Here is a 27,500-nt window from a genome sequence, read left to right as displayed (position 1 = left end):
TTGTTTTTTTCCTTTTGTGCTCGTTTGGACCATGCGTTATGTGCATAATAACCATATGGCACAAACACAAACAGATACATCTCTCCTAAAATATGTGAAATTATGTCAAAGATGTTTGTTATAACGTTGTGTCTAACTGCCAAAAGCTGAATATCAGTCACAAAATCAAACTCTTTTGAAAAAAAGAAAAATAATAATAATAATTTGTCCATAAACACTGAGGTCAGAAGGCCAGCTCCAGCTTGTGGTCCCCAAGTCAAGACTTAAGACTGGGGGGGACAGGGCCTTTTCTGTGGTTGGACCTAAACTCTGGAATGCCCTGCCTCTCCATGTCCGAACTGCCCCTACAGTTGAGTGTTTTAAGTGTTTTTATATATATATATATATATATATATATATATATATATATATATATATATATATATATATATATATGTTAATGGTTTTAAGGCTCGTCTAAAGACACACTTTTATTCTTTGGCTTTTAATTCTGTGTGAGTTATGTGGTCCACTGTGGTGTTTTATTCTTTCTTTTATTCTTTCTATATTTTTTATTAATTGTTTGTATGTTCTGAGTCTTCTGTGCAGCACTTTGGAAACTTTGTGTTTGTAAAATGTGCTATAGAAATAAAGTGGATTGGATTGGATAAGCTTACACTGCATTAACACATCATACAGCAGTTGAGCTTGCCAGCAAAGAGTAAATAAAAAGTCCTGAAACAGAGAGCAAATTAAGTAGTAACTAAACTGTATGAGAAAAAACATTGAAGACAAAAAAAAGACCTTACGAGGAAATTTGCAAACTTAAATGCTATATGCATAGACATAATAGAGAGCTAAATGGGCCAACTGCGGGTAAGCCCCATGGGTGAGCCTCCGTCCAGGCTAGCTACAACAACGAACTGCAACTTCAGTTCCTACCATTAGACCAATCACCGATCTGAAGTAACAATTTAGTTACTACTTCGTGCGATATAGCTACATTTTAACAAATGGTGAACCAGTGATACCATTTGGACTAAATAAGATAACCTCAATTAGCTTACTGTTAACTAGCTAGGATAGCTAACGTTAGCTGAGTTAACGTTGCGTGTACCAACCATAGATTGTAACGTAACGTTACTAACATAGAGGAATACAAATAAGTGAAAAGTAGGCCTACCTTAACGTTGACTTTACGACACAGTCGTGGTAACGTTAACTTAATATAAAGCGTAATTCATTCAGGCTTAACGTTAACGTTATTTGATTAGCTACTTCGCTAAAGTTATGTACCAAATGTGTCGTTACTACTTGTAGCTACTTACTCAACCCAGAGCAATTTGTATTTGGTCATCTCTTCATCATATATCAATGCTGTTCCCATCTTCATTATTCCTCAGAGCAGTCAAACTGCAACACATATAGCAACGTTTCTGCAGTGCAACGACTTCCTCCTGTAGTAGCAAACTGTTTCTAATATAAAATGAAGTAAGTCAGAGAAAAAGACAAAGACGGAAAATCAATGAACTGCTGTAATCAAACTTTGACTTTCACCGACAAGTTTGGTGTAACGTATAGTATATAATGGATGCACCATATATGGGATGCACCGGTAAGATAACTGACGTCCTTTCTTTCTGCTTTCCGTGTATTTATAGTCACACTAGTCTTCTATGAGTTTAATGGAGGTTGTCAAACAGTTTAATGGTGCATTAGCGCCACTATCTGGACGGGTTCAGGTACTTCTTCTTCTTCTTCAGTTGCTTGTTTAACGGCGGATGCGGACTAACTTAGCGCACTACCGCCACCCTCCAGATAAATTGTGCATGATCATCACTATGTCTTACATCCTTGAAAAATACTGTAGCCTGCAAGCTACAAAAAAAATAAAAAAAATAACCCTATATTCTGTCAATGAGTCCAGTGTTCTTTAAAAATTCAAGCATATACTTTATTACTCTGTGGGGTCAGGTACTTGCTTCTGCAGAAGAGACATGTATTCTTTACAAATTGAAATATGGGCTTAACTACTATTAACTATTTATTCCTATAAATGGCAAAATGCCAGCTATACATATGTTTTGATTTGGTTTGGATAGAATGGTTGCCACAAATGCAAAAAGGCAATCTTTTTTATAAGCCTATATGTAATATTTTTGCATACACAAATATTTTAGAGCAACCCAGCACTCTTATGTAGCCTACTAGAAACACACACGTATATAAATGTTGTACATGCAATAAGAACGTTTATAATACTTAAACCTTGTTTTTACTTTGCTATATACACTTTATTTGAACACTTGCCTTACCTTACACCTTACCATACAGTTTTATGTTTTTATCTATATGCTTTTAAGTTTTTTCAGATTTTTGTTTGTTTGTTTGTTTGATACTCCTGAAGTAACATTATTTTATTTGAACTGTATTTTTTATAGTTAAAATGACAAATACAATTGGAATTGAACTCTATTGGCTTGCTGAAAATAATTAAGAGCTATTGTATTTTGTTCCTCTTCTGAACCAACATTTTTACGTATTTATAGCTGTACTAGGCCTATATGTTCTCGCAATTGAAAAGACAAACGTTAGTTTACATGATCCTTATTTTAATAGAAAAAACAACAGTGCAAGACAAGTCAATAAACAACTCAGAGTATATTACTAGTACAAAATATAGATACATATCAGATGACATGAGAACATTTGGTCTGGCAAGACTATCAACTATCTTTTAGGAAGTGGTGGCATCGTTCCTGTGGGAAATGTACGGATTGGGAGCAGGGAACGTTGTCTATGAACTCATGAATGTTCATTTGATAAGGATGTTTATTTTGAAAATATTGACCTCTGACACAGTTTCTTTCAAAGTCTGAAGACCACTTTGGAATTCAGTCTATTATTGATTGTCTTTTACAATACTGAAAAAAACGCTGAAAAACACATCACGTGCAATGCTGCTTCATTGTCAACAAAGAAAATGACTTGATGTCCTGGTTCCTCAATGTGAAATTCTATCATTTTGAAGCAGTTATCTCAGCAATCATCCCACCAACCTCCCCCACCCTCTCCTCTTCTCCCTCCTCTGTCCTATCTGCTGTTTCCTCTTGTGTTCTTGTGGGAAAAGCCGAACTCCTTTCCTCTTCCTCACCTTCATCCTTCTTTCCCTCCCTTTCCTCTCCTCCTCCTTTCCTGCTCGTCCCGCACAACATGAAAAGAACTCCTCTGCATCTCTTCCTGAATGACGGGTCGCATGCAGCGTACAGGAGAGGATTAAGACAGGAGTTAAGATAAGCTAAACAAGTGACATATGGCTGAGCTGCCAGTAAAATCTGATCTAAAGAGCAAGAGTATGGGACAAAGCCAAACTCCAGCAGCATTGAAACCGTCTTATTAACGTGCAGAGGCAGCCAGCACAGGAAGAAAGCCATCACTAAAGTCACAATGACCCTGAGCAGTCTTCGCTGGCGCCTGCGGTCAGGACGAGGGCCCCGTCCAAAATGTCGGCTGAGGAGCTGGGCCAGTGAGCAGTAGCAGACCAGCAAGATGACAAGAGGAAGCAGGAAGCCAATTAGAGTTGATTTAAGACTCAAGGTGGCCGTCCACCACATCTCTGCCCTCTCCCGATCTGTCTCTTCCAGCTCTGCTCCAATCAACATGGAGTAATCCATCTGGCAGGAGAGGAAGACTGATCCAGAGTCAGTAGTAGGATGAATTGGCTCGAGCTGCCAATCATAATCAGATTCAGGGTCTACCTCTACCTCCCTGACAGAGCGCAGCAGCAGACCAGGAAGTGCCAGCACCCCCGCCAGCACCCACACCCCTCCAAGTATCCACAAAGCCCTGCTGGGGCAGCTCTGTGGTGCATGGTGGCTGGAGTGCCGGCGTCCAGTCAGAACCCAGTACCGCTCCACGCTGAGCATGCTCAGGCTGAACACACTGGCATACATGTTAAGCGCAGTGAGGAAGCTGCTGATTTGGCAGAGGGGTTGCCCAAAAGGCCAGTGGTAGCCCATCGCTGTGTAGACCGCCCACAGAGGAAGAGTCACAAGGAAGCAGAGGTCAGCTAACGCTAAGCTGGCTATCAGAGAGTCTGTCAGCGAGCGGGAGGGACGAGGGATGGAGGGAGGATAGGAGGAGGAGGAGGAGTGAGAGGAGGGTCTTTGTCCTGAGAAAGATCCACAGTTCTCCTTGTTCTTCTGAAGAACTGACCCATGGTGAAATCTACCAGCACTGTTAATGCTCTGCTGACTGGTTCTGAAAATGCCAGTGCAACAGAGCTTTCCAGTTCCCTTCCCATCGGCTCGGTCCAGGTAGGCCCACAGCACCAGACTGTTGCCGAGGCAACCAACCAGGAAGGCCAGCAGGTAGATGGATGGGATGATGGAGAAGGAGGGAGACCAGTCACTGTAGTTGCAGTGGAAGAGGGGAGGGGTAGAAGGAGAGGGGGAGGTGAGGAAGTCTGACATCTGTGCCACCGTCTCTTTGGTTTCTATATCAAATAGTTTGTTATGAAAATCATTGGAGGTCCCAATATTTTCTTGTCAAGCTGAAGTTTGGTCAAAATAATGTCTAGAAGCACAAAGTTCAAACTCCTGGACTGGAACAATTGTTTTAGATATAAGCTTCAGGGCCCAGATTCCAGTAGTAGACCAGTCCCCTGTTCACTCTTACTTCTTCCTCAGTCCGTTGACTTGGATTGTCTGAAATTTCAATGAAACACTATAAGATTCTAAAACTTTTGCAACAGGCACAAATACTGTAAATACTGTATGTGCACAGCTTGTAACAACAAGGCAACATTTAGCTACACCAAAGATTCTGCTACACACGTTACTTTAGGAATGTAGTTTAGGAATTTTGGACTAATCTGCCCAATAATGCTGTTAAGCAGACTTTTTTACATGCAAACAACAACCACATGATAACATTGTATGTAAATTGTGCTTTCTTGTCCATCATCATACTACAATAAATAATATCACATAAAGGATTTAGTTAAAATCTAAGACTTAAGCTGGCTTTAATGCCATTTTAGGCCTGACATTCATTCCTACAATAATCTAAAGGGAAGGTTCTTGATCAAAAACGCAGAAATAGACACTTCACACTGCACTAATAAAGTAGCTCGCAATAAATATAATGAAGCAATTGACCCTTTTAGGCATTGACAGATCATTAGTTAATAATGCAGCATGTGAATCTTGTGTCTGTTACTGCTTTATTAACTTTATTATTTATTAAGGTTAACTATGTTGAAATTTTTTAATTTTATTTTTACTGATAGTATGATGTTGTTGTGATGGGATGGTGGAGGGGGGTTCATGGGTTGCGATGTGTTTTATATTTCCCTTAATTGATGAAAATAAATAAACAATTTTGAAAAAAGAAAAAGAAAATATTATGCTGAAATTGTTTAAATTCATTCTGTAAATTTTGATTGCAGCCTTTATCAAACTGCATGTTTTGCATGTCAACGTTGCACCCAAGCAATCCTAATATAAATCCAAGTTATTATTATTATTATTGAGAGGAATTATGATGAATCTCACTTACCTCAGGCTACTTCATCAGCTTGGACAATGAAATCCTTTCTAAGATGCTGCGATGACCATTGTGGAGCGAAATTCAGCCACTGTCCTCTCATCCTGTCTTCTCTCTGTGACTTCTCCTCCTGTTTCTCTCTCAATCTGTACATCTGTACTGAGCCAGCAAGTGTGTCTTCCTCTCAAGCCTGAATATATAGCTATGTGCCCCCCACGTGCACACACACACACACACACACACACACACACACACACACACACACACACACACACACACACACACACACACTCCTTTCTCTTGTTCTAAGACCAGACCACCCCAGCAGTGTTACGAGACCTGCAAACACCCCCCCCAGCACAAACCCACACACCTCCCAAGAGACACAATATAACCACCCCCCCTCACACACACACGCACACACACACACTGCAAACACACACAAACCCGAGACACACAAACAGATCCCACAATCCTCTAGGCTGCTCATATTCTCTATGCCCATACAGTACACAAATGTGTGCAAACACTAACACATTCTTTTGTGTCTCACATGTTCACGCTTAGTGTGTATACACAGTCATCAAATGTAACAACTCACACAGAGCACAAACAAATAACAGCCCTCACTTTCATAGTCTGAACGCAATATCAGAATAGAATAGTGAATGTATGTGAGGCAGCCTTCATGAATATATTTAAATGGGCATTTAACCTATTATTCTGTATATGGTGTAAAAAAAAGAAAAATACTGACAGTTTTCAGATGAAAGTAGATCCTTGGAGGGTGCCAATTCACAGTAATTCTTTACTGTGAATTGGCACCCCCAAGTATTAAATGACAGTCAGTGGGGTAAAGTACTGTACGTAAATACAATGTTGAGGTACTTATACTTTACTCAAGTTTTTCCAATTTATGCTACTTCTTAACTACAAGGGCAATACTGTACTTTTTACTTCACTGCATTTATTTGACAGACTTTGTTATTACCTCCTACATAAAATGTGTCTTTGTGTTAAAGTGGGCAAACGTACTAAAACTATGACCAGTAACTGTCTTTCTGATTAAACAAATATTTTTGCAATACGTAAATTGTTATAACACATACTTTTTCTCATGATTAAAAGTTCAGTGACAGCTGGACAAACTCTCATCCTAAAGTACATAACTACTAGGAATGAAATGGTCAGTTTAGGTGTAAGTTATGTAATGTTAGCTGTGTCGTTAAAAGCTAAACATTTAAGTTTACCTTACAGTCTCTCTGTTTAAAAAAAAATCTGAAATAAAAATACAAAAGTGTTTTGCGTTGATCTTGTTTCTGTCCATATGCAGGTTTGATTTTGAACTAGAAATTCAACTCTCTGAATTTCAATAGAAACGTGAACTTTTACATTGCATTTATGAAATAATATAATTTTGATAGCAATAGTGGAGATTCCAAGCAGAGACATTGCAGTTCATGTTTGGTGTCTTATCCCCTGAGCCTTTATGAGATAATGTTATGTTACTACATTTAACAATAAAAAGTACTAATATACAAAACCTGAACTGTTTTTTATAAAATGACCTCTGTAAGGTGGATGTAGTCCACAACCCCCTCAACTTCACCTTCAGAGATGATAATAAAAAGGAGTTTTAGTGGAATTTTGGCTTTTATATGTTATTTTTAAGTGCTGTTGTCGATGGACAGATGAATGGATGGATGGATGGATGAATGGATGGATGGATGGATGGATGGATGGATGGATGGATGGATGGATGGATGGATGGACGGACGGATGGATGGATGGATACAGTAGGTCAGTATGGGGTTACAGTGTAAACAGTCAAGATGTTCCAATAGTAAACAGGAAGTGTTTGTTACCACAGGGGCAGAGGTCATGCTGCCATCAACCTGTTGTTATGGAAACAGATGTTTCTAAAAACATTCCTTAGTCTTTTCTCTCACAGAAAATGGTAGTGAAACACACACACACACACACACACACACACACACACACACACACTAAAGGAAAGAAAGGCAGGAGCAAATACAACTGTTTCATTGAGAAGAAAACTGTAGGCTGAGGATCACAGTGGGAAACAACAGGGGAAGAAAGTGCTGCAGTGTAACAAAAGACCACATCAAGATTGACAATCCTCAGAGTGGACTGAATTACAGTAACTGTATTGACAGTGGTTTTTAAATCCACGCATCACATCATCCCCCCAATTCCTGAGAGAACAAAGGCGTTTGAGTGGTGAGATCAATCCACATCTCAAAAATGTTGTGTTTAAGAGCAGCCTTCAGAATTCTGGTGTAGCTACCACACTCTACAGGCTTTCAAATTCTAACTGAAATCTGAACACTTATACTTGATCAACAGGCAGTGCTTGATACAACTGTTTGCACAAAAACTTTGTACAGACAAATCTGATTACTGGGGATCCCCTGATTTGTCCTCCAGCAACACCATGAATTTCTTTTGGATGTTGAGAGAAATGTCTCAACAGCTATTGAATGGATTGTCATGAAATTCAGTACAGACATTTATGCCCATTGTAGCATTCAGCTAAAAGCGCCACTGTGCAGTGCTTAAGTAGTTCTCACAGAGATGCTAACACGTCTGTAGACTCTTAATACCTAGGGCTCCTGGAGAGCAATGTTGACAGTGGATTGTCCTGGTGAAACAAAGTGAATTAAATTGCACCTGAAGAGAGGCTTCATTACAATATTCAAGGTTCGATGGTTCATGATGCTTAAAAACACATGCCTGTATTATCCTGTATTAGCTTGATGATGAAATATCCAGCAGCATTGCTTAATTTGATTGTCAGCTACCAGAAAGTTTATTTCTGTTCTGGATATGTTTGGCTAATCTTTTTCTAGGCCTATAAAGAGCTTATGACACAGATGGGAAACTGTAACCTCTGAGTTCATTATTGTAATGAGGCTTGAATGAAAGGTCTCAAATATTAAACATATTGAATTGTATTGAACTGTAATGGTCTTAATATTTTTTTTTTCAAAGCTGACATTTTGTCTCATCATTGCAGGGAATTCACAGGTTTTTATTTAATAATGGTTTCCAGGAACACTTAGTGCAAATGGAACAGAGTCATCGTTAATGTTATTAGTTATTGGTAAAATGTCTGCTGTGAAAAAAGGCCTATTGGCTGTGTGGGTGTGTTTGGACTCTTCCTGACTGATATTCACTCTCCTGGTTTTCAGGATAATAATTCACTTCAATTCCAAGATTCCTGTATAATTTCAACCTGAAAGAGGACCAGTCCGACAGAATCACTCAGAACTCCTATGTGGTTGCGCAGGAGGACCTTTAGGATCTCTAAACTGTAATGGCCAGAGATGGATTTTCAAACATGGCAATAGTTTGGCTGCTTGTAAAGTGAAAAAGATAAGAATTTGCATAATATGCCTGGGATGGTATGAAGCACAGAGGAGGCACATACAAGTCCACACAGCAGGACGACGTTTCAAAAGGATTAAATGCTCTGTGGAGACTGCATGATTCGTCATGATTGTCTACAGAAGGGATCGAATACTCATCTGTCTTCTTGTGATTGTGATGGCAGGAGCAGAGGTGAAGGAACACCTCTCACCTGAGTGTAAACAGTTCCTGTACATGGGCACCTTGCCTCGAGGTCTTGAGGAGCAGCATTTTAAAACGATTTGCCAGATCTATGTGGGCCACCCAAGATTTGTCACCCTGTACGACACCTTCAACCACATCCCTGTTTATTCTGCGTACACCTTCAAGCGCTCGGACGGCTCCAAGAAGGTTGATGTGCCTTGGATGTATGAGCCACAGGTAGGGGCTGAGTATTGGATTTGCTGTCTTTCCCTCCTTTAAGAAAAGCATACTTTCCAATGTTAAACATGTTGGAAAGATCCTTTGGCAATCAGTCTTATCTGATAACCTACTTATTTAACACATTTGTAGTTTTTAATAATGACAATGTTTATCCTGACAGCTCTCCACAGTGTCTGAATCACGTGAGATGCAGCCGTTCCCTTCAGAAAACGTCCACAGTAGTTTTGAGGATGCTCAGGCCGTGCTCGACGACTACTCGAACACTGTAATCTATGAACGTGGTCAGCTGAATCCAGACGAGCACCAGGCCCACCCTGATGACAAAGCATCCACCTACACCCTGACAAACGTGGTCCCTCAGGTCCGAGAGTTCAACATTGGTCCCTGGAAAACCCACGAGCACATCATTCGCAGGCGGCTCAACAACTACTGTCGTGGCACCGCCTATGTAGTCACCGGGGTCACTACCTCGGGGCACACGATCCGCCGCCACAACATCAATCGCCTGGGCATCCCTACCTACCTCTGGTCGGCCTACTGCTGCATTGATTTTGACCACAATGCACCGTACTCAGAGCGCTCTAAGTTTCCTGCGTTTGCAGCTCATGGGCTCAACGACAGGGAGGATAACAAGGTTCAAGAGATGACGGTGCCGCAGCTGGAGGACTTCCTGAAGAGGGTAACTTATGTTGGCAGCTCTTTCCAGATCTTCTATGACAACTGTGTTCCTCCTAATAGTGCCCTGCATCTGCCTTAAGAAAATGGAGATGGGTCCTTCATATTTAGTATATATATATTGATATCCACATCAGTGTCAATAATATTCAACATTTAGAAGCTGATTAGGAGCAACTCATTTCATTAAATATTTAATTCATTTATTCTAAATTTTACAGTTTTTTTTGGGCTAAATCAAACTTGTTGCCCACATCTCAATTTTAATTCCATTATCCAACTTACAGTGTTCCATATAACTGCTCTGTGGCCACTTGTTTGCTGATTAAAATTGTTGTCATACCACTATTACCCTGCTTTTCGTTATAATTGGATGGATCTTTACTTATTTACCCAGTATTTAACGTTTACAGTAAAATGAAATAATCTCAGTTAAAAGGTCCACTTACTAGCTTTCCTGAGCTCCATTCACATTAGAGGATGTGGTTGAAAGCTCTTAAAAACTATTAAGTGGACCTTTGAGCTTAGATTTTGTTACATATACTGTGCCCGAAGATTGATTCTCAATGTTAAACATCTGAGTAAAAATCCCCTTTGTAACCTAAATACATCTTAAAACTTCCATTATTAATTATTATTTCAATGATGTTGTATTTGGTGCATTAAGAAGTTTTTGTCGGGCATAAACTCACCATGAAAACCCTACATGGTTGTACAACTCAGTCACTTTATCTCACGGTAACTTATCTTAATGACTGGGAACTACACCTGCCTCTGTAGGCCTTTTGTTCAGCACAGTTCAATTACATTTTGCATGGAGCCTCTTAACTGTAGCACTACTATTCACTTCTCTTATGGGAAGCCACACAGGCAAATTCAGGACAAACTGGGCCAATATCCAGATTTGATTATACATGTTATCATCCTCTAAAAGAATATTAACATATACAACTCTAGTTTTACTTGTCAATGAAAATTGGGAATTTTTGTTTCCCTGTTAATCAGAATAGAAAACAGTAGTAAGTTGGGTTCAGCCTTTTTAAATGGTCCCATTTCTTCTGAAAGTTTATTTGGATTTCAAACAGTGCCACAAAATGTGAACTACAAAAGCTAAATAAGTTTAAATAAAGTTGGATGTAAAAATATAAATGGTAATCTTTTGGTATTTTTTTGACTTTATTCATTATTATTATCATTATTTGACAGGATCTGGTAAGATCTCTTTGGTACAGCAGGTCATAGATGCTACAAACAACATCAAAACACAAAACAGTGAAATGATACAACACTAAGAGGGCAGATATTGCCCCAGGGAGAATTGTACAATTAGTAACCGCATTTAGTTTGAGTGGGTAGCTGTATCCTGCCACAGTGCCAGACGGTCAGCTCCAAGCAGCAGAAAACTGTTAAGAGCCCAAAATACATTTCACATCGTTAAAAGGTGCTCTAAGCGATGTCACGCGTTTTTTTTTTAGGCTACAACATTTTTTGTCACATACAGCAAACATCTCCTCACTATCTGCTAGCTGCCGGTCCCCTGAACACAAAACCGCAGTCTCTGTAGACAGCCCAGGCTCCACAAGCACCAACAAAAACAAACTGTGCCAACCTGCACCACGAAACATAACAGTCTTCCAGTGTTCCAGCCAATAACCGACAAGAAGGATTTGAGGGTGGGGGTTGGGGGGTTAGTGCGTGGAAACAGAGAAGGGAGGGAGAGGGGACGGGATGAGGAGGAGGGAGGGGCGAGCTAGCCTCGTTTAGTTTTTTTCGCAGATCAGTCTGGCATCTTGAGATAGAGAAAATTTGGAGCAGTTTGCCAAACGACCAACCAATCAGCGTTGGTTTAGAGGCGGGTTTAGGTGTGATGCAACTGTGAAGCGACTCTTCAGTCTAAACAACATGGCAGTTTTATCCGAATTAGAACGTATTCCTTCATTGAAAGAAGAGCAAAAAACGGCACTGGAGGCTGTTTTCTCGGAGGAAAAGATGTTTTTGCTCTTCTCCAGGCTGGTTTCGGCAAGAGTTTGATCGGATTGGTTGATTTGGCTCGTCTATCACCAACATAGGTGGTGATAGACAGATGGTTTATCCAATCAGCTAACCAGTATTTTCACCCCTTCCCAAAAGTTCTCCAACGTAAAGTTCCCAGATGGATATGCTGAGCAAATGCGAAGCAATCCATCTGGCGGAGTCAGGTTAATTATGGCTGTCCTCGATTAAAAATTATAAATCGACTAAAGAAATTTTAGTGGACTCAAAAAGGTGGAAAAAGGTTTCTTTAGTGCACTGAACAATATCTAAAAACCCTCATTATGCTAAGAAATGAATAGCATATTGACAATACGTACACATGTCAAGACAATCAAAGAAATACTGCACACTATTAACTCAACATTTTTTATTTCTCTCTTCAAGAGTTTTCAATTTACACATTTAGCTTAAAGTTAAAAAACAAAAACTCATTTCTGTACAAAGAGGGCTTGCTGAGCACCCTGTGCAGCAGGGATTACTGTATGAGACAGCAGCTTGAAAGCAGAAAAGTCTACTTAAAATCATTGTCAAAATATGCTGAATCATAGCAGCACAGAAACACTTAAAAAAAAGTTGAACAATGATGCTCTTTGTACTTCAAAGAAATAACCTTTTGGCTTCACACCGAACCCAATCGCTCTCGCTGTCACACGCGGCATAACACACTTAAAAACACTCACAACAGTTAGTAGCCACAGTAGACAGGTGCTTTGCAGCCTGCAGCAGCAGCAGCAGTCCAGTTTGCACCAGTGTGTTTTGGTCTCAGTTGAACCAGGTGGTGTTGAGCTGTGTCTGTTTCTTGATGCTTGTGTCCAACTTGAGGACCTCTCTGATTGCCATGGTGGCGTAGGTTGAGGGAGGCAGGGAGAACTCCATCCGCAGTGCTCGATACTTCCCCTCTGTCGGAGGAAGGAGAAAATTACTGTGTTAGTGTGTAAAACAATGGCTGTCAAAAATCTGCATTCAGGCATCTCAACTCTATGCCACTTCTACACCCCTAATTGGCTACTTCAAGCTTATGCTACATTCATCAACATGGGGAAATCGACAGACGAGTTACAGCCCAGCTACTATGTCTGAGTAACGCGAGTTGTAGTTCCAATGAGACAACCTGTAGGGCTAAAAGTTACATAGTGTTGCTTTAACACACACACCAAAAACAATCCTAACAGGAACTTTACCTTTGTTAAAGACAGGAGCAGGTTTGTTCTCCAGTTTCTCAAAATCACTATGCACCAGGGAGATCCTGGGGTCATCGTACTTAATCACCTCCCTGTGTAAAAACAGACAGGAAGACCACAACACACCCGGTTAGAGAAATCACAGTATTACAGAATAATTCAGGTAAAGCATTCAAATAACTGCATATTGTAGTAATTGAATTTGCTGCTAACCAGCTGACATCACTGGGTCTGATAATGATGCGTCTGTACGCTCCAGCCAGAGAGTAGTCCTTCACTTTGTGTCTCATGTTGTCGATGTCCAACCCGTCTGCAGAGAGCAGCTCTCTGTAACCTTTACCCACTGACAGAAAGACACGAGCATTACAGTCGATTACATGCTCAGGACTAAACTTTCCTTTCATTTCCTTTTCTGTGGACTTACATTAATTCCATTTATTTGCCAATTAATTTAGATTTTGCTAAAACACATCTTTATTTTCTCTTTCAGTTAGCTTTTTATCAGCTGTTCTGTTATTAAAACGGTTGTCAATTTATGCTGATGTAGTTTAAAAAGCCCAATGGTGTGTGTCTGTGTTAACGGGTGTTTCTGTCACATACGTTAGTGTTAGAACCGCCCAACGTTATTTTTCCACATCTTTTTATTTAACATGCAAATGAATGAACTCTAAAAATCACAGAGCCACTTCTTACCATGATGAGAGGGGTAGATGACATCAAACCCAGGAAGTGGCATTACGATGTCATGGATGGAGCAACTCTCGGCCTCCTCTGCAGACAGCACGTGTGCTGTGGCTTCATCAACACATCAGAGACAACATCAGTCGGCAGCAATTTCCCTTTTAACATCATGTGGCTGAATTGTCTTCACGTTTAAAACTGAAATCCCATGATATTAAGTGCATTTTCCATGACTAATATTAGTTTTAGTCTGTTCAAATAATACAAATTACTGGTTGGAAAGGGGCTTTTTCTTATGTAGACATCATATAGACAACAAATTGACTACTTGGAAATGTTTTTGATTCGGTAGCTTTTAACTTCTGGTGACACAGGAATTGCTAAATGATCTGCATTCTTTAAAAACTTGCTTTAAAACTAAAACTAGTTGAAGACATAGTTTGACTTTTTGGGACAAAAGATATTTTGCTTTCTTGCTGAGAGTTAGATGAAAAGGCTGATACCCTTACCCCTCATGTCTGTATGTGAAATATGAAGCTGCAGATAAAACCTGAAGTGTAAAACCTAAATATTTGTGATTTTTCAGGCAAAGAAGCAAAAAAACAACAACATATTTCCCAAAACTATTCCTTTGGTATAAAACATTAGCTTGCAGAAGAGAAAGATGAACTTCTTACTTCCTTTGAGCACCAGGTCCCCCTCCACAGCCTTCAGACCGAAGGCCTCGATTCTCCGGCTCACCATGGTGTTCCACACCACGCTCTGGTAGCTGTGGATGTACATCAGACGGTTGTTACGAGGGATCTGAAAAAAAGAACAGAAAGTCATCAGAAAAGCTTCTTTGGATGTGAATTAATTGTCAGTGAACATGCAGGTTTAACCAAACAAACACCTGTTCCAAGTAGCATACAACACATATTTACAGCTGATATCTGCCCAGTACAATAGTCATGCTTTTGACCAGTTTGGTTATAAGAGCACTATAACTGGCTGCATTACTTATTTTATGTTCTGTATGTCCCACCCACATTTCCAGCCTATTATTAGCACCATCAATACAAAAAAAACCAACCAGTCCAAAAGCAGTGACGATGTTCTTCTTGCCATACATAGACAGGCCCCGCAGCAGCTGCCCCTCCACACAGCGCTTGTTGGGCAGCTTTTTCAGGGCTGCCTCTGGATCCTGAGTCTTTGCCCATTCCTCCCTGCAGCGGACCAGGAACTCTTTCTCCGCTGCACAATGCAGTTAAGATGAACGAAGTGTTGACATACTTTTTAACCACTTAAAATAAAAAATAAATAAAAAAGAAGAAGCTCATTACCTCCAGGACGAGGCTTCAGAATCAAATCCACCACCTCTTTCCAGTTATCTTTCAAGATAGCCCTGTCCCAAAACAAAAAGGAGGAAACACTTTTCGTAACCTATGCTATGTCAATTATCAATCTGTCGGTATCTCCCCCTGTGTCACGACCTTACCTGCCAACTTGTTGTGTAGGCACAGCTGTGGTGCCAAAGCGCTGCATGCCATAGTAGTTGATGAAGCCCGTCTGCCTGAGGGATGTCATGGCCTGAGCGACCTGCTCATCGGTCCCTGAGATGTTCCTGGTATACAAACAAATCAACAAATAAAACGATAATGAGAAGTACAGTCATGTAACGGTGAAGGTAACACAGCATGCCTGAGCTATCTGAATAGAGGATAGTGTTCTCCAAAAATGACGGCTAGAAGGACACAATGTAAAGAAACACAACATCAAAGGAAATCAATGGGACGTCTTTAGACCTGAGACTTCATGCAAGTCGTTAATACATTAGGTATAAACATGACAGGGAATTAACTGAAGAACAGGAATAAAATGGAGGTATCGGTTTATTTATTTATTGGTGAGTTGTAGTATTGTAGACGTGGATGATTTTTGATGATTAAACTAAATCCAAACAGGATCCTACAATTATTCAGCTAATATGCTGTCAGAATAAATTCTTTTATAATTAAACAATTAGGTGAGAAGCCTGTCCATGGTGACCTGTATTATTTATTTGGATGGAAAGCTGCAATATTTTTTATGGCCTTAATCTGGGTAGTTGACTTCTTGGAAATGCTTTGTTGTGGCTGCTTTTAACTTCTGGTGACAGGAGAATTGCTTAATGTTCTAGGTTTGGGCTGTCTGGGTAGCTCACCTGGAAGAATACGTGCCCAATATATAGAGGTTTACTCCTTGACACAGCGGCCGCGGGTTCGACTCCGACCTGCGGCCCTTTGCTGCATGTCATTCCCCCTCTCTCTCCCTCTTTTCATGTCTTCATCTGTCCTATGGAAATAAAGGCCTAAAATGGCCAAAAAAAATAATCTAAAAAAAATATTCTAGGTTTGGAGATAACATTGTCAGTTTAATACTTAAAGCGTTTTTATGAATTCTACGAGGTTTTTAATTGCTTGTTTTTTGTAGTCTGTACAAAGTCATGATAAGATAAGATAAGCCTTTATTGTCTCCTAGAGAGAAAGAGAAATTCATCTTGGGCATTAGAGAGAAACGAAATGGCAACACATCGCGCATAAACACACAATAAACATACAGTTGACCTACATAATCATACATTATCTTATCCAATGCTTCAATGAACATCTCATAAACCTCACACAATACCCCCCAACCTTTCCTCACTATCACAGAAGAACAGAAGAGAACCCACAACACATCCTCCCCCTTGTTAACATGTTATTTCCCCTCTGCACTGTTCACTACGGCAGAAGGTTTTCCCCGGTGTGTGCAGGTTAGCGCATGCGTGGGGCGTAGTGCAGTTTGGGAGTGAAGAGATGGCGGACATGTGTGTCCCATATATGTCAATGGTGTGTCCTAGCTAGCTGTGTACTCAATAAAATGTTTGAACTGATTAAACGTTGTGTTTATTAGACGTAACATTGGTAGCAGAGGATGGTTATAAGATGGCAGCTAGTTATAAAATTCCGCCGAAGTTTGATGAAGCCAGGCCATACGAGTGTTGGAAAAATGAAGTCAATATCTGGACGAGAGTTACCGACCTCGACAAAAAGAAACAAGACCTTGCTGTTGCCTTGGGGCTTGAGGGGAGAGCCCGTGAAACAGCGATGGAGATACCCGCGGAAGATTTGGACCGTGAAGACGGTATGAAAACCTTGCTTGATAAGCTGGACGGCGTATTACTGGAGGAGGAAAAGGGCCGCGCATATGAAGCCTATTCTTATTTTGATGGCATAACGAAAGATAGTGCCGCTTCTAAAGCAGACAGCTAGCACCGACGGCCTGCACAGAGTTGAAGTTCTCCTCCATGAAGTCGGCTCTAAAAAGGATTTTCAGAGGGAAAACGACAGGCTCATTAAATGGAATACAAGTGAACCAGGACGTGGCATTTTTCATAGAACAAAGACCACAAGGAAGAGGAAAACGGAACGCAACATGGCAAAGTGGACAACTAAAGCAGCCATTACTGGGGACTAATCCACTGGATAAGTTCGGTAAGAGGTCCAGATGTGCTATTTGCCAATGCACGTTTCATTGGGCTAAAGACTGTCGTCAAAAGAAAACTGAACAAGTAAGAATAACTGAAGATGCTAATGTAGAGCAATGTAACATTACATTGTTTACAAAGGCCTCCATGTCAGACGCTGAGATATTTATGACTGAATCAATGGGATCTGCAATTATTGACACTGCCTGTACCCGTACTGTGTGTGGGGAGAAATGGCTGGAAAGCTATATTGATGACCTCACCCCAGATCAAGTAAACAGACTGATGCAAACAGAAACTCCCAGTTGCAGACCATTTCGGTTTGGAGATGGCAATTTGGTGTATTCCACAAGAAATGTGAAACTGCCAGCTAAGATAGGACTGACAAAATGCCACATTGAAACTGAAGTTATCAAGGTTGACATTCCGCTCCTGCTGAGTAAAACGTCCCTTAAAAAAGCAGGGACCATTTTGGACATGGAAAAGGACAGTGCAGTGATGTTCAAACAACCCATACCACTTGAGTTCACTAGTTCTGGACATTATTGTGTTGACATCAGAGATTGAGAAACTGAAAAAGGTTCAACGGAAGAGAAAGTCCTAATAGTAACAGAAAATATGTCTCCAGATAAGAAACGCAAAGTCCTTCTGAAGCTCCATAAACAGTTTGGTCACGCATCTGCAGACAGACTACAGAGGCTCATTCACAGTTCAGGAAATAAAGACAAAGAATGCTTTACTATCTTACAGCAAATAGTATATGACTGTGACGTGTGCCAGAAGTACAAAAAGACGAAGCCGAAGCCTGCTGTAGGGCTGCCCTTGGCTTCAGAATATAACGAGACAGTGGCCATGGACCTGCATGAGTTGGAACCAGGTTTATGGTATCTTCACATCATTGACCACTTCACACGTTTCAGCGCAGGAAACATTGTGAAAACAAAAAAGTCATCTGAAATTGTCAACAGTTTCATTCACACTTGGATTAGTGTCCATGGTGCCCTCCAGAGACTGTACAGTGACAATGGTGGAGAATTCAACAACGAAGAGATCAGAGACATGGCTGAAAACTTTAACATTGAGACAAAAACAACAGCAGGATACAGTCCCTGGAGTAATGGACTACTTGAGAGACATAACCAAACACTGAGATCATCCAGAAGGTCAGACGAGAGAATGGATGTGACTGGCACACTGCCCTTGACTGGGCTCTCATGGCTAAGAACAGTATGCTGAATGTTCAGGGCTACAGTCCATATCAATTAGTGTTTGGACGGAATCCTAACCTTCCATCTGTATTAGTTGATAAACTACCTGCTCTAGAGGGTACCACCATGAGCGCTAGAGTAGGAGAACACATTTCAGCTTTACATGCTTCTAGGAAAGCGTTCACAGAAGCCGAGTCTTTGGAGCGGATAAGAAGGGCAATGAGGAAGCAACTCAGGCCCACAGATGACATGTATGTGACAGGAGACAAGGTTAATTATAAAAGAGCAAACGGTCCTGAGTGGAAGGGACCAGGTATAGTTATTGGTCAGGACGGAGCTGTTGTATTTGTAAGACATGGGGGGATTCTAGTTAGAGTGCACCAATCCCGGCTCTGTAAGGTAAACACACAGGAACCTCAGGATAAGCCAACTGTGCAAGATAGCAGTGAGACAGCAAGAAAAAGAGGCAGCTTAAACCATGTAGCAGAAAGCTCAGATAGTGAAGACAATACAGACAGTGAACAGGGCAACACCAGTGACAGGGCGAAGAACGCAGGACAAGTGGTTCATCCTACAATAACGCAATCTGAAACAGATCACAATGTTTGTGGTAACTCTGTCTCTTCTGCTGTTGTAAAGTTAAAAACAGGACAGACTAACATTTAAGAAACCTGATGATAGTCGTCTACAGAGAGCGAGGGTTTTAGGCAGAGCAGGCAAGGCTTCTGGAAGGCACAGAAACTGGTTTAATTTACAACATGTTGAACCTGGTGGCAGTGATGGGCAAAAAGAGTCAGTTGATATGTCAAGTGTTAATAATCTTACCATTGAATCTGAAATGGAGACTGATGTACTCATAACAAAAGACATTTCATTTGATGTAGCCAAACAGGAGGAAATAATGAGTTGGTACAAAAACAATGTTTTATACCATATAGTTGGTACAAAAACAATGTTTATATATTTATATATTTCTCCTGATTGTTTAAAGTATAGGGAGATTGTTAACATGTTATTTCCCCTCTGCACTGTTCACTACGGCAGAAGGTTTTTCCCGGTGTGTGCAGGTTAGCGCATGCGTGGGGCGTAGTGCAGTTTGGGAGTGAAGAGATGGCGGACATGTGTGTCCTAGCTAGCTGTGTACTCAATAAAAGGTTTGAACTGATTAAACGTTGTGTTTATTAGAAGTAACACCCCTCATATTGCACTTGATTTGATAATGATTGCACATTTCCCGTTAAGTCATGCGGTGGTCAATAACTTCTGTATTGCACAATGGCCAATTACAGAATACCACAAGATAAGGTGTGCTGACTGTCCATGGTGACCTGCGTTATTTTTCGAAGACCGATGAAGAGCACACAATTGTAAAAATCCGATATCAGCCATCATGGCCAAATTTGGGTTGCTATTGGTCTTTATATTATCATCTATATACAGGTTACACAGTAATCAAAACAAGGCACAGGAAAGGGGTATAATGTACAACAGTTAAGTAAAACGTCAACATAAATAATATCTGCTGACCTGATGATCACAGTGAAGTGGTTTCCCTGCAGCTCTCCCAGTTTAAGAGGGTGGTTTTTGTAGCAAAAGTTTCCCAGTTTGAGGTTAATGAGGCACTTGTTGAGGTGAGCCAACCTCTCTGCTGTGATCCTGAGAGGACAGGGACAAGGTTTCTTTAAGTACTGATCCTGTACAACAAGCTGATCCACCAGAGATCATCTGCCTAGTAACAGCAGAAACACCTCCAGCAGTGACAAGATGGAACATGTACCACCTATTTAAAAAATCATCCACAGACAATTTGCAAACAAAAGCACAGTAATTCATGTTGTAATCCGCTAAAACGCATTACACACTCACTTGAGCACTGCAATCTCCTGCACAGTGATGGCTCTCTTGTCCTTGGTTCCCATGTAGGAAAACATGTTGGGTCTAAGCCTAGAAAGACACAAATTATTGTAATGATGGTGCTTGGCTACAATCCTATTTCATTGGGCAAATAGACTGTCAATCTTATTATTAAATAATGATCATTTTCAAAGTACTACATTCAGACCTGAGGAACTTTGATAGCACATTGATAGCGTCCATGGTGTCCTTGTTCTCCTTGTACAGGACAAAGTGGCAGAAACTGCCCCGGTTTTTGGGCCAGAAGTGTTTCCTTGGAGCTTTTATGGACACAGAAAAGAACTTTTACTTAAATACAGTCAGAATTGTTGAGCTAAATAATTCAAATATTCAAAAACACAAATAGCTTTAAAGATTCCAGTTTAAGCTTAACAGATTACCTGTAAAGACAACTACTTTGTGATTGCAAAATAAATAAATGAATAAGGGGAATAAGTTTAAATTCTAATTACAAAAACAAAAAGCATTTCAACTAGGGCTGCCACCTCTTAGTCGATTAATCGGTCATTTTGGTCTTAGTCGACTCAGATTTCTTTAGTCGATTAGTCAGTTTTTATGCTTATTCATGCTTAATTACTTATTTCCAAGAAACTTCTGAGCACATTTATGGTAAACACAAGATTTAAAGTGGTGCTTTTGCAGGATTAATTGTGGAGAAACTCAGTTTTACAGATGGTTAATTAACTACATTTATATTTTTAAGCTTTTCTAGTCTTAACCACCTCTCAAAGGGCACAACTCTGTCAATTAAATCAACTAATCGATTAGTCAACAAAATCGTATAAGTGTTAGTCGACTAAGAATTTCTTTAATCGAGGACAGCCCTAATTTCAACCACATCTAGTAACCAACGCCTGACTCCATGTGGGTTTTAACCACTTCCTCTGTGCTGTGGGGAGAACAGGTTCTTACCTGCAGTTGCTTTGACCTCTATCCACCAGAGAAGAGCAAAAGGAGGATAGAATAATGTTACTAAGAAAGAGCTGTATAAGGACTGTGGGGAAAGTTGTCAGGGGTGAGATCTCATGCATGGGCCTGAGAGTGGAGCATGGCATCTAAATGGTTTATGCAACAAGGGTGCAGGGTTTTTCAAGGCATCACAAAACTGAATCTCTGCTATCCTTATGATCTTTTAAAACGTTAATTCTGACCAAACGAAAGCGAAATATAGAAATCAGCATTCCACTGAATAATAAAGTCAGTTAAAACCAAAAATCAGCTTGTTTAAAAACCAACATGAGTACAGATCAGGATCATGCACATGCACAAGTGCATGCAACATATTTTACTGTAGTGGAGACCACATGCACTGCAGCAGATGAGCTGAAGGCAGACATGCAATAAATCCTTTTTTCGGATCATTGAATTCATTTACTAGTCAAGAGCTCTGTCCAGACAGTTTAAGGCTGACATGTGATATCTGGTTCTGTCTTCTCTCCACATACCAGCTAGAGCTTTCTTCCCAGCAGCATGGTAGGCCACTATGAACTTGCGTCCTTCCTTCTCTTCTGTCTTTGTCTCTAGACCAGCAAACTGAGTCTTGATGGCTTTGTGGACCAGCGTCCGCTTCTCTTTAGTGTCATCCATCACCTATGGGTGTTAAAAGAGGAGTAGATAAGATAAGAATCTTTATTGTTATTGCACATCGGGTATACAATGAAATTGCAGTGCTTCTTCGGCCAGTTCATAATTAATATAAATAAAAACATAACAATAAAAAGGAGAGAAGCAAGCAATATATACAACATTTACACATCATAGCACATACACACTTTATGACTTTAGAGACCTGATGGCCCAGGGAAAGAAACATTTTTTCAGTCTGTTAGTCCTGCTCTTGAGGCACCTGTACCTGTACCAGGAGGTTAAACAGGTGCTGTCCTGGGTGTGAGGGGTCGGCAGTGATTGCCCTAGCTCTCCTGAGACACCATATGCTGGCGATGTCTTCCAGAGAGGGTAGGGGACTGCCAGTGATAGGTTGTGCAGTCTTTATGACCCTCCTGCAGGTTTTTTCTGTCCGCCATATTACAGTTGGCATACCAGGTCGTAATGCAGTACACCATCCGGACCGGCAGCTTTTCTGGTGTTCACAGTCTTCAGCACCTGCCTCACCTGGTGTTCCTGGAGTGTGAATGTGCTGTGACTGGAGTTCTGTGGTGGCCAGGCAGCGGTGTGTGGAGCCTCTATCTCAAAGCGAGAAAATAAAATGTTCAGTTCCTTGGCCAGCGATGCGTCAGCGATGGTAATGACGAGTGTGGAGCCTCTGTAGTTGGTGATGCTCTGTAGCCCCTGCCACACCAGCCGCAGGTTGTTATTGCCGGGGTGGTCCTCCACTTTCATCTCATGAGCCGCCTTAGCAGTTTGGATGCATCTCCGCAGCTCTGCCCTCACCACGCTGTACTGTTCTTTGTCACCTGACTTGAAGGTAGAGTTCCGGGTTCTCAGGAGTGTCTGGACGTCCGAGGTCCTCCATGGTTTTTGGTTGGGGTATATCCAGATGTGCTTCTCCACGGTAACACTGTCAGTGCAGTTGTTTACATAGAACAGAACAGTGTCTGTGTGTCAACCAAGCTTGCCTTAAGACTGTGCTCCCTAACTTTGTACAGTACGTACAGTGCTCCACAAGAGGGAAGAACACATTAGACCATGTTTATTCCAACCTGAAGCAAGCCTACAGGGCAGTACCCCTCCCACACCTGGGCATGTCAGACCATCTCTCACTGCTCCTGGTCCCTGCATACACCCCCCTCGGGAAGAAATCCAAACCTACCACAAAGAACATTAAAATCTGGCCTGAAGGAGCACTCTCTCAGCTTCAAGACTGCTTTGGACATCACGTAAAATTCCCAAGGAGTTCTAAGTGATGTCATAAAAAGATATCCAGGTGTGTAAACTCACCTCAATAGAGACATTGTCCTCTTTATTCTTAAAGTGCTGCAGCTCCCCAAGCTGCTTTTTCTGCTCTTCAGTCAGCACGTCAGATTCCTCTGGCTGCGACTGAGCCTCTGGGATTTCCTAAATTAGACGAAGTACCTTGATGTGACAGTTGCTTTCTATGAAATGGTTTCTTTAATATCTGTTTTGCGTACCAATAGCACAGTTACAGTAATGTATCACCAAGTCTATGTGTATAATGAATTTGAGTTTCATCTCTGACTGGGTTCAACAAGAAATAATACCACATTCTAAATGCTGACTGGTACTCCTTTGCAGTCATCTTGTGGCTATAGTCATGTTAGTAAAATTCCAATAATAGTATAATATAGAAGTAACGCTGGTGATTTCATCTAATATCTTACCTCAGCAGCCTCTGCAGGGATAGAGAGGTCATCTAAATGCAAGATCTTGCCTTCTTTGTTGATTTCATTCACCACAAAATCAGAATATCTGAGAACAAACCGCAATCAATCATCTGTTAAACAATTCAAACAGAAACTATTTAACTAAATTAATGACTCTGGAGGACAAACCTTTCCTTCAGGATTCCTGAGAAGCCCTCGTGGTCACTGACATACTTCAGGATGCCCACATCCAACTCAGTGAGGCCATGCTTCATCATATCAGCAAATGTCTCACCATCCTCCTCACCATCATTTGTTTCGCCCTCTGGCTCTTCCTCCTCATCTTGGTGGGGAGGGCCTCCATTCTTGTGATCGCTCTCAAATTTGGGTTTCTTTGAAGGCGTGTCTTCCTCTTCATCCTCTGGACAGCTTCTCTTTTCTCCCAACTGGACAGGGACAGGCTCAGACTCATCCATCAGAGCCAAGCTGTGACAACAAAGAGAGAAACTGTGTTGTGCTACAAACAGAGCCAAAAAAATTACAACCATTAAAGGGTATTCCACCAAATGAACAAATATTATTTTGTGTTTACTTGTCATGGGAAGTTAACCTACTAGGAAAACAATTGTATGTTTTCTAAGAAAATTAGTCATTTCGGGTTGGTCTTAGAGACAACCCTTTATTTTTAAAATAAGTATTTATTTAGGTATATTTTTGTCTTTATTGGGTGACACCAGGAGAGTCGGAAAATCAACAGATGGACTCAAAACTGGGGACATTACAATAACATGGTCAACATTTTAAACTATTAACCCATCATGGTTTATATACTGTATTTTTTAGTACAATACTACACACCATGTGTGCATTCCAAGTATGCTGTGCAATTTTCCATCATGGATACATCTGTATTAGTGAAAGATGTAGCTATTTTATTAGTATTTTTGTCCATTATTCTGGTTGTTTTGTCTTGTTTAATTTCTTTTTATCACTCAGTCACTTTGTTCCTGTTTTTTAATCTTGAGCTGATGTAACAAGTACATTTCCCCGATGTGGGATCAATAAAGTTTTACCCAGGAATGTAGTTTTGGTGTGATGCATCTTGTTTTATATACCATCACTAGTAATATATTACGACTGCTGTACTTAAATCTACACAGTAATCTAAAGCTGCTGCACTGAAATAAACTTAAAATACAGCTGTATGGCATTTCCGTGTTTGCATGAGTAACGTTAATGACAACAAACTTAACTGACATTAATGGCCTAGAAAACGATGCTACTGACTTAACGTTAGCGTTGTTTGTGGAGCTGAGGTAAGGCTGGAGACAGATGTGGAGCTGAGAAACGCTTCTTGTCTCACAGCTGCCAAACACTTGCAGATACTTCTTAACGGACCCGCGATTCAGACAGGCACTGAAAAGATATAACGTTAATGAACATAATGCTGAACACTCAAAAGTTAGCAAAGTCGCTAGCGCATTCGCATTGTCATCTATTAGCTAACATCACTGGCTAAGGTTATCGTTGCTAACAGCAAAGCTAAGCTGAAACGTCAGTGTAAATAAAGCGACAACGTTGTTGTTTCTAGTCAAACGTCTGATTTAACGTACCTGCGTCTGGTGATAATCACAAGAGTACGGACAACGTTAAACGCCAGCTTTTTCCACACGTGTATGTGTGGTGTGTGTGTCGTTGCTTCCGGAAACAGAACCTACCCCAAAGCCCTCCCACTGCAAACGTTTGGTTAGGGACCTGTCAATCATTCACCACCATTCGACCACTCGACCGGCTGACTTCACATGGTGAATTATTTTATTTTATAATATCACCAGACCAAAAATCATGTAGATAGGTTGTGGGAGAACATGAATGGAAAAGGAAGAAGGAAAAATACATGAGATCAAATCTAGCTATAATCAAACTATTTCAAGTAGGCCCTATGCTATCAGGTCAAACTGTGCTTGTCCGATAATACTTATTAGTAAAATACGGTCTGCTACCGGCGCCGTGGCTTAGATGGTTAAAGCGCCTGTCTAGTAAACAGGAGATCCTGGGTTCGAATCCCAGCGGTGCCTTTTCACTGTGGAGTTCTGACCAGGCCTACACTCCACAGTTCAAATCAAAGATAAACAAATCATATTTATCACACGTCATGCTCCTCTTGGTTAGTGCACATTTGTCTGTTTGGCTAACACAATTACAGTAGAGCTTCAACTATTAAGTGGTTGATCAACTGAAAATTAATCAGCAACTAGATTGGTAATCAATTAATCATTTGAATCTTTCTCTAGCAAAACTTCAAAACAATTTCTGGTAAAGTTTCTCAAAGGTGATAATTAGCTGCTTTTCTGATTGCAAACTGAATATTTCTTTTAGGGTTTTTGGACTCCTTATCAAATAAAACAAGCATTTAAATAGCACCTTTCACTATTTTCTTACATTCTATAAGAGCTTTATCTACCTGACATATGAACTCTTTTTTTAAACTGTAAGGGGTTGGGGATTATAATTATTATCCATAAACATACATTTTAAACGCAAGTCTAATTCTCACTTGTCTGTTGGAGAGCTGTATAAATACCACTGCATGAGTAGTGGTACCTGGACAAATAATTTCCTGTTATTTATCACCCTAAGATGGTGTTTCTCATACTAACCAAGAGTGACGGAGCTTGTGTGCACCACAATAAAACTGTAATATTGTCCAAGCATACAGCATCAAAATCTATGTAAAAAGTCCAATACATCTTGATGAAATAGCATAAAACAGAGAGTGGGCTGTGGACGGAATACAAACTTCACACAGCTAACTAAAAATAGTATAAAAGCAACGACCTGGGCTTGCTACCAAGTTTTTGTATTGAGTGTACATAGATGCAATGTAGAAATGTAACATATGAGAAGAGGTATTAGATAACTAAACTACTGCACCTCAGTTGTCTTTCTAAACTAAATACATGTTTTTTCAGTACAGTTTGCTTTTGTTTGTTACACAATATGTCTATTGTGAGGTCTAAGCATTTCATTTTTGAAGCATTATTGGGGTATTGCCTTTAAGAAAGAAATAATCAGCAGTAGAAATATGACAGGAAAAATGGGTAGAGAGAGATGGGGAATGTGATGCAGAAAAGGTCATGCATACCAAACCTATAAACTTAGCCTATAACAAGTGCTCATCCTGAGACTTCATCCAAACATCAAGAAGAAGTGTAGTGGTGGAAGAAATATTATACATATGTACAATACCACAAGTAAGTGGAAGTAGAACTGATGCATGTGTGAATAGTGTAAACAGAATTTTAATATCATACTTGATCAATGTGGAGCCAATTACAACTTAATATTGCTGTATATATATATATTGTGTATTATATTAAGTACAATATTTCCTGGAGAAGTAGTGTAACATTGAATGGAAATACCTAAGTTAAGTTCAAATAATATACATACAAAAATAAAAAAACTCTGTCATTCGCTGCATTTTTGGAGGTGCCTCCCACTTTGACCTTAGGACTTCGAGCCCATGCTCGCCACAAATGTTCCTGACACCATGCCCAGCCACTTGGTTATGGCGTTCCAGGTATGTAACCTGCTTGCATTTTCCACCCCGCTGTTATGTGCTGGACTGTCTCAGGGGCATCTTTACCCAGCCTGCACCTGGGGTCCTGTCCCGGGCTCTATTCATCTTGTGCTC

The 27,500-nt window shown here is 40.5% G+C and overlaps 4 protein-coding genes and 1 non-coding gene across 11 annotated transcripts in view; 2 read left to right on the top strand and 3 right to left on the bottom strand.

The window, feature by feature from the left end:
- hdac10 (histone deacetylase 10) overlaps positions 1-1,648 on the bottom strand; it is an 11,268-nt gene extending 9,620 nt beyond the window's left edge. For 2 of the 4 annotated variants that reach the window (XM_028584982.1, XM_028584981.1), the window contains exon 1: positions 1,308-1,648. In XM_028584982.1, the coding sequence (XP_028440783.1) occupies positions 1,308-1,372 (65 nt within the window). In that variant the 5' untranslated portion in view covers positions 1,373-1,648. The other 2 variants (XM_028584984.1, XM_028584983.1) reach the window with 2 other exon arrangements.
- A 1,351-nt stretch (positions 1,649-2,999) lies between these two features.
- On the bottom strand, positions 3,000-4,451 carry aplnr2 (apelin receptor 2). The gene has a single exon (XM_028584520.1). It carries the CDS (start codon positions 4,449-4,451, stop codon positions 3,000-3,002), a length of 1,452 nt encoding a protein of 483 aa, XP_028440321.1.
- A 4,591-nt stretch (positions 4,452-9,042) lies between these two features.
- On the top strand, positions 9,043-10,096 carry LOC114559704 (endonuclease domain-containing 1 protein). The gene is made up of 2 exons (XM_028584519.1): positions 9,043-9,336; positions 9,500-10,096. Exons 1-2 carry the CDS (start codon positions 9,043-9,045, stop codon positions 10,094-10,096), a joined length of 891 nt encoding a protein of 296 aa, XP_028440320.1.
- Positions 10,097-12,404: 2,308 nt separating this feature from the next.
- On the bottom strand, positions 12,405-25,557 carry pus7 (pseudouridine synthase 7). Of its 4 annotated transcripts, none has more exons than XM_028585999.1 (17): positions 25,417-25,557; positions 25,061-25,219; positions 23,993-24,289; positions 23,822-23,909; positions 23,421-23,537; positions 21,968-22,112; positions 20,671-20,782; positions 20,475-20,552; positions 20,136-20,264; positions 15,388-15,513; positions 15,233-15,294; positions 14,983-15,143; positions 14,588-14,714; positions 13,923-14,024; positions 13,443-13,572; positions 13,230-13,321; positions 12,405-12,947 (listed from the first exon to the last, which is right to left on the bottom strand). In XM_028585999.1, exons 3-17 carry the CDS (start codon positions 24,277-24,279, stop codon positions 12,811-12,813), a joined length of 1,893 nt encoding a protein of 630 aa, XP_028441800.1. In that variant the 5' UTR covers positions 24,280-24,289; positions 25,061-25,219; positions 25,417-25,557; the 3' UTR covers positions 12,405-12,810. The 4 variants fall into 4 exon arrangements, with proteins under 4 accessions (XP_028441800.1, XP_028441801.1, XP_028441799.1 ...); XM_028586000.1 differs by having other exon boundaries at positions 23,993-24,320; positions 25,091-25,219; XM_028585998.1 differs by having other exon boundaries at positions 25,091-25,219; positions 25,417-25,556.
- A 250-nt stretch (positions 25,558-25,807) lies between these two features.
- Positions 25,808-25,881, top strand: trnat-agu (transfer RNA threonine (anticodon AGU)). The gene has a single exon. It is a non-coding gene; the product is annotated as a tRNA-Thr (tRNA).
- Positions 25,882-27,500: the final 1,619 nt, after the last annotated feature.

The sequence above is a fragment of the Perca flavescens genome, chromosome 8 (genome assembly GCF_004354835.1).
Source record: "Perca flavescens isolate YP-PL-M2 chromosome 8, PFLA_1.0, whole genome shotgun sequence".
NCBI lineage: Eukaryota > Metazoa > Chordata > Actinopteri > Perciformes > Percidae > Perca > Perca flavescens.
This window is presented reverse-complemented; position numbering and strand designations above follow the sequence as displayed.

What these genes read in the sequence shown, in the direction of transcription:
- pus7 (XM_028585999.1), bottom strand. Translation starts at nt 24,279, where the DNA reads ATGGATGAGTCTGAGCCTGTCCCTGTCCAGTTGGGAGAAAAGAGAAGC. An exon ending in CCTACACAACAAGTTGGCAG is followed by an intron (nt 15,295 to 15,387) that starts GTAAGGTCGTGA and finishes GTTTTGGGACAG; the next exon opens with GGCTATCTTGAAAGATAACT. An exon ending in TGCTCCTGTCTTTAACAAAG is followed by an intron (nt 12,948 to 13,229) that starts GTAAAGTTCCTG and finishes TTCCTCCGACAG; the next exon opens with AGGGGAAGTATCGAGCACTG.
- LOC114559704 (XM_028584519.1), top strand. Translation starts at nt 9,043, where the DNA reads ATGATTGTCTACAGAAGGGATCGAATACTCATCTGTCTTCTTGTGATT. An exon ending in CTTGGATGTATGAGCCACAG is followed by an intron (nt 9,337 to 9,499) that starts GTAGGGGCTGAG and finishes TTATCCTGACAG; the next exon opens with CTCTCCACAGTGTCTGAATC.
- aplnr2 (XM_028584520.1), bottom strand. Translation starts at nt 4,451, where the DNA reads ATGTCAGACTTCCTCACCTCCCCCTCTCCTTCTACCCCTCCCCTCTTC.